A 6935-nucleotide genomic window follows, 5' to 3' on the forward strand; every position below is an offset into this window, starting at 1 on the left:
TGATATAGAAACTATCTATGCAAACTTTCCCCGGTGATCGAGCTCGAGTGAGACAATGCCCGAGCACGACTGTGCTGCCAATATTTTAAAATTCGGCCGATATGTTGTGATGAAAATGATTTTCTGACTTTCGAAAGGAAAATGATGATGAATATCTCAAATGATTGGTGTTCAAATTGAGGGTCCCTTAAACTGCAAAACAAAGTAACATGTCTAGTGATCATGCACTCTCTCTCTCTCTCTCTCTCTCTCTCTCTATATATATATATATAACCCCCCCCCCCTTATCCCTCTCTCTCTCTCTCTCTCTCTCTCTATATATATATATACATAATATAACCCCCTATCTCTCCCTCTCTCTCTCTCTCTCTCTCTATATATATATATATCTATATGTATACATGATATAACCCCCTATCTTTCTCTCTCTCTCTCTCTCTCTCTCTCTCTCTCTCTCTCTCTCTCTATATATATATATATACATTTCTATATCTATATGTATACATGATATAACCCCCTATCTCTCTTTCTCTCTCTCTCTCTCTCTCTCTCTCTCGATATATAAATAACCCTCTCTCTCTCTCTCTCTCTCTCTCTCTCTATATATATATATATATCTATATGTATACATGATATAACCCCCCCCCCCCCCCCTCTCTCTCTCTCTCTCTCTCTCTCTCTCTCACTCTACTACTATCTCCCTCCCTGCCTCCCTCCCCCTCTCTCTCTTTAATTGTTCTTCTTTCCCCCTATGTTTCAGTCTCTGTTCAGACTTCATTCTGCATGTTTTACCCCGTTTCGGACCAAATAATTGGTGACAATTGCCTTTTCTCCGCCCGAATGTGCAGGCATGCCAGCGATAATGTCTATAGCCTCGTTTATTGTCAGTACGAAGATTGGGTATTAATAGGTTGTTAGTATAATGATGATTAATCTAATAATATTGTTAAAGCACATGGTACTGGAGAGTCTCTATGCGCTTTCTCGAAGCAATTTTGCACATGACGTAATTAGTGCCAACCATCAATAATAAAGGAAAGACCCGCTTAGGCCTCCCTGAAAGATAAGCATAATGAGTCGTGGGTGATTGATGAGTCAATTAAGTTCGTGAAGTCAAATAATTACTAGAAAACGACAATTTCAGTAAGATATAATGACTACCTGTATTGTTGTGAGTCCATTTCTTTTTAGCTATTTACAATCATGTACATTCAATATCAAAGACGTTGCATTTTCAGACAAGGAGAGACCTCCCCCTTTTTTCAAGAAAAAATATGATGAAACCGACTATCAAGTAAAATTGAACGATACTCTTGAAATAATTAAATAGACATCCATTCATGGTCATAATGAGAACATTTTCTTTTGTAAATTGCACAAATGAATGACATGTTCTCTTGTCTGAAGGTCAAAGGTCAACAGGTCAAATTTCTCGGTCTGTATCTTCGATCTAATTTGGCTATTAGTGTTATTCAATCAAACCCGTGTTTCACCTCTTTATCAAAAAGGCCACCTGTCTATCGTGGTCATGCATGTATTTCATTGACTTTCTCGAGAATGAAATGTGATGTAAAACCTGGAGGTGTTTCACAAAGATTCTAAGTCGAACTTAACTCTAACTGAAGTTGGACTTAAATATTATGGAGAGCCATTTGTAGCCTTATAATGAAATTTATTCAGAAGCAAACATTCAAGTATTTTAGACTTTCATAAATTCAACATCAAGAACATGAAATCTTCCATGATAATAGAAAAAAAAAGGATTAGAATTAACATTTTATTCCTTTTATAATAACTTATACAAAATATTTTCAAGGATGCTAACGGCTTTCCATGAATGTTAAGTCCAACTTAGAGATAAGTTCAACTTAGTATTTTTGTGAAACACCCCCCTGTATATAAATAGGCGCCACCTATTTACAATGGCCGCTTTATCTGTTTGCCTTGGATGACCTTAATAGACGGGTTTGACTATTGGATATACAACCTAACTCTTTTTCAGTCTGCAAATCTGTCAACTTGCGTCTGAGGAAGATGTCTGAACTCTAAACATCGGAAATGTTTATACAGGTAAATTTCCCTCTTGGATGTGATATTACAAGAACTTTTAAATAATTGTTGGTCAAACATTTTTTGAGCGTCATGCAACGCCTGGCTGGAATGCTCCCCAGGGAGTGGAGATTGTGCACACAGTGTGTGCGGGCAAGCACTGAATCCAATGACCGGGTATTTGTAAAGCGCTTAGAGACATTTGTAATAAGCGCTATATAAAAATTAAATATTATTATTATTATTAATCATCATTAAAACCATCACCTGATGAAACCTCATGATCTAACTAACTTTATTTTCACCTTGACCGATTTGGTGAAAATGAACCAGTCACGTTTATCATCGACTAGCTGAAAGCTCTATAAAGCTTTCCCCTGAGATGGCAAGCCAAACATCATACAGGCCTCTAATGTCACATACATTAATACGTCTGCTGAGCAGAGACAAATAATCCACGATTCATCATGTTAGACCATTAACATAATGGATCGCTAGAGGCAAATTGCCATTAGAGATGGCGATTTAAAGGGCAACCTATCATTTGTGATCAATTCAACTGTGTAAAGGCCAAACGATAAGAGAAACAAGATGGCGAAAGTTTGAAATAAATCAGACCAATAATAAAAGCATTATGTTCAAATATGAGATCACTGAGTCTATGCGAATCTCAAATTGGCAATTTGGTCAGTAGATCGTGACGTAGTCACGGACAAATCTCTTGTTTGTCGTGTATACTAAAAATATCAATAATTTATGGAGGGGGGGGGGGGGTCTTAAGTATACTTTCTCCCTTGAAGCAATAATCAATATAATATATTATGAATAGTATATTTTTATAGATCCTCTCGAATCACACATTTTGAAAAATGTACATATTAGTTTGTGTGTTGGAACAAATGGGAAAGTTGTCCGGCCCTGCGTCAATTAAGGTGACATTACAGATTCAACCAATTTGAAGCGCCCACACGTAATATTGATTACATCATTGATAAATTTTACTTTTATTTGTGTACGATTTTATTCAAACTCGTCCACTCCCTTCCTCCGGTTTGTCTGCTTTTCTTTAATGCCTCATCACACCTTTGCGTAATTGGCTTGCGGTTTGATGCGTATTGATGGCAAGCCGCTTAAACATTCATTCATATTTCTTGATACCAAGAATTACCATTGCTTTACAACGTAAACTCATATCTTGATATCAAGAAATAGGAATAAATGTTAAAACGGCTTGCCATCAATACGCAAGCCAAATACGCAAAGGTGTGACTGAGGCAAAAGTGTAATAGAGTGGTGAAGTGTGACGTCATCAAAAATCTATTTTTAGAATTTCTCAATTTTTTCTTCATATTCCGAAATAACATCAAAAATAATGTCCAAATGTCGATAACCAATTGAATATGTTAAGTATTGGCTGAGATATGACCATCTGAATGAATATATGTCCTATAGGAACTCAGTGTTATATTCTCTGGCTCCTAACCATTAGGAGCCAGAGCATATAACACTGAGTTCCTATGGGGGTATATTTATTCAGATGGTCATATCTCAGCCAAAACTTAACATATTCTATTGGTTTTCGATATTTGGACATTATTTTTGATGTTCTTTCGGAAAATGAAGAAAAAATTGAGAAATTCTAAAAATAGATATTTATGACGTCACAGCTTCGGTACTCTATACCGTTGTCCATTAATATTAGATTTTCCATTAAAGTGATGAAGTAACTGCAATTACAATACGAATATCCGTGGGAGTATACTTACACTGTTAATATGTATTGGGTTAAACGGATAAAGATGAGGGTACTAAGGAATAAGGGCTATGACGTATTGTACACCCAACGTGGGTGATGTTTTGAATAACAAACGAGCAAAACTTGCCTTCATGTCAGGCTTGTTCTTAGCGGGTTTTGTATTAATTTTAATTGTTCGTTTTTTAATCTTTTATCTTTTCAAAGAGGTCGTTTAAAAACGATCCATGTCATTCAGTGTACAGGCTTCCATGTGGATTTAAAACAAAACACTTTATAATTCATTTCAAGTCAAAGACGTTCCATTATAAAAATATTGAAATACAAACAACACGTATGCCGGTTGGGGGTCTGCTTGCTATCCATAAGGACCGCTATTTATAAAAGACCGCTATTCATTTTAGTCTCGCGTTATGGATTTGAGCAGTCCTTATGAATAGTTGTCCTTATGAATAGCGGTCCTTATGGATAGCGAGCTTGACCCGCCTGACGTAGGTGGGGGGAGGGGGCGACCAGGCCCACAATTACTTGCCAGTTCTGTCAAATTATACTTAGGAATTCAGGATACGGTATCTGACAATCTTGATAAAGGAAAGAATGTGAATTGTGTTTCAGCCGTTTATGCCACTTTGTTAGATACTCTACACAAGGTTCTTTAGATACCACACACTAACTTAATCTCCGTTTTCCACATTAGTATGGGGTAGATATACCGAAGGCTTCAAGATTATTCAACTGTCGCTAGTGCAAGACAAATCGATACTGGTGTTGGAAGGCTATACAGTGCGTCCCAGAAAAAAAGAAACCGAGAGTTATCGATGTTTTATCATAACTTAATCACAGTTATAATTAATAAATGACAGTCATATTTGTAAAGCTTAGATCCTCTTCTTTCATTTGATGCAACTCATATGATGCATATTTCACGCATGAGTGATTAAAAACAATTTGAAGAGAGGAAACCGAAAAGTCATTTGGCGGGCGGTATCTGAATATTAAGGAGAAAATCACATTTCTAGAAAGTTCACATGACACCTCAAGTAGGAAAAAATGAGCCAGGAATAACAAAGTTCTGTTTTTTCAAAGTAATGCTTGAATTTCCATAATTTGATTAAACGAGTTCATTTTCACTGATCAGCCATGCACAAAGAATACGAAAGACTTAATACATGGCTGATCGTCAACGAAACGAAGTTAAGTCTTTTGTCAAATCTGTTTGTTGCTACGGCAGGCAGCTAGTGAAAACGAACTCATTTAATCAAATTATGGAAATGCAAGCATTAATTTAAACAAACAGAACTTTGTTATTGCTGGCTCGCTTTTCCTGATTGAGGTGTCATATGAAAGGGCAGAAACTTAACTTTCTAGAAATGTGATTTTCTCTTTGAAATACGGGTGATTTTGCAAAGCCTTTGTAACGTTTGTGTCGTACAAAGCAATATTCCTTTTTATTTGTGCTTTTATTTTTGTGCTGATCGGCAAATGAAGGTTACAAATCAACAATGTGAACTCTATACACATTCTTTAGAGTTACAGTGCATAGAACATAGTTTCTCGAGAAATGGGGCAGGAGCTGTCTGTAACCCCAAACATCATAGCAGACTCGATGGCCCTTCATAGGCACGGGGTCTGCTCCAATCCGGCATTTAACTTCACCTTAGAAAGTGCATGAAATTCTCCTTGAAGATCACTTCATTTGCATCTTAGGAAATGCATGAAATTCTCCTTGAAGAAGACATTGGTGAAAGCGTATAGGAATGGGTTGATGGCAGAATTCGACCAAAGAATAAGAGAAACGACATTATCTACAACAACGCTGTAGTTCCCCCATGAAGTCACGAAGGTATAGCAGTGGTAGATGTAGAAAGGTGACCAGCATAAGACGAAGACAATTAGAAGAAACGTCAGGAACCTTGCCGCTTTTCGATGTTGGAAACCTGTTGCTGAGCTTCCGTGAATCCGTATGTCATTTAATCTACAGGAGCTGGTGCGAGTGCGACCATCCTTAAAAGGAACTTCACTTGATCCCAACTGGTCCATACTTAACCTTGGTTGGAAGTTGCTGGAGCGTCGCTTCAGTTGGAAGTACACTTTGAGATTCAAAGAAAAGACACAGAGACCAGGCACCAGGTACCCCACCACGGACATCATCGAGATGATGACAACGTCATTTCCGTACCCAAGGTCACACGCGGCTATTCTGTTTTCATCATGCATGAATCCTGTCCTGGAGGAGTAGGTGAAGGCCAAAGTCGAATGGGCAGCTAGACAGGTTATCCAGAGGATACTGCAAATGATGGCTACCTTCTTGCAGGACTGTCTCGAACGATGCCGTAGGGGATTCTGTACCATAAGGTACCTGTCGACGCTGATGGCGATGATGGTCAGCACGGATACAGTTGTTGCAGAGTAGTCGAGCACCCACGCTAAAATACAAAGCAGTCCTCCAAAACTCCACGTTCCTGTGTAAAAGCTTCCTGTATTAATCACCAGGACAACCCCCACAAGTAGATCGGCCAAAGCTAGGTTGAGGATATAGGCGTATGTTATGTTTTCCCGAATTCTGCTGTCCCTCATGTAGGCCATTAGGACGAACGTGTTGCCGATAAAAATCATAACCATACATGGTACATAAAACAAGCTCACCAACACGAAGCGAAGATAAGAAATTTCATGATGTTCTTCAAATATATCCTCGGTAATATTATGGTGATCCATTATGATCTGATATGGGTGTCAGCAGTTGTAATATAACTTAACCTTGCTCTGGTGAAGGTCCTTGTGTTAGAACAGAGCCACTGTTGAAATCCATTCCGAACTATTACGTTAAGAGTAATTCGAATAGTACTTCAGCGCCGTTTCCTTGCCAGATAAACACGCTTCATAACATACCCCGCAGTTGTATTTGGCCCTCCAGTCAACAATAGATCACCCGAAATGAGACAGTTGAGCCAAATAAGTTCCCTAGCGAGATAGATGAGAGCAAGTATCATAAGGTGTCCACGACGGATTGAGAAAAATCGCTACATTGCGAGTCAGATGCCGGCTAGCTCGTGATCATGAATATTAAATGAGCATCTCTGATTGGGGGTAATCATTATTCGAGCTCGTAAAACAATCATCCCCTTGTGCC

At 38.3% G+C, this 6935-nt stretch overlaps 1 protein-coding gene across 1 annotated transcript; it reads right to left on the reverse strand.

Annotated features, from left to right (window-relative positions):
- Positions 1-5494: 5494 nt before the first annotated feature.
- LOC593498 (D(2) dopamine receptor) lies at positions 5495-6388 on the reverse strand. Its single transcript, XM_003726032.3, has one exon. It carries the CDS (start codon positions 6386-6388, stop codon positions 5495-5497), a length of 894 nt encoding a protein of 297 aa, XP_003726080.2.
- Positions 6389-6935: the final 547 nt, after the last annotated feature.

Source organism: Strongylocentrotus purpuratus, unplaced genomic scaffold (assembly GCF_000002235.5).
Source record: "Strongylocentrotus purpuratus isolate Spur 01 unplaced genomic scaffold, Spur_5.0 spur5_scaffold_17, whole genome shotgun sequence".
Classification (NCBI taxonomy): domain Eukaryota; kingdom Metazoa; phylum Echinodermata; class Echinoidea; order Camarodonta; family Strongylocentrotidae; genus Strongylocentrotus; species Strongylocentrotus purpuratus.

Coding starts and splice junctions, on each gene's coding strand:
- LOC593498 (XM_003726032.3), bottom strand. CDS start 6,388: ATGGCCTACATGAGGGACAGCAGAATTCGGGAAAACATAACATACGCC.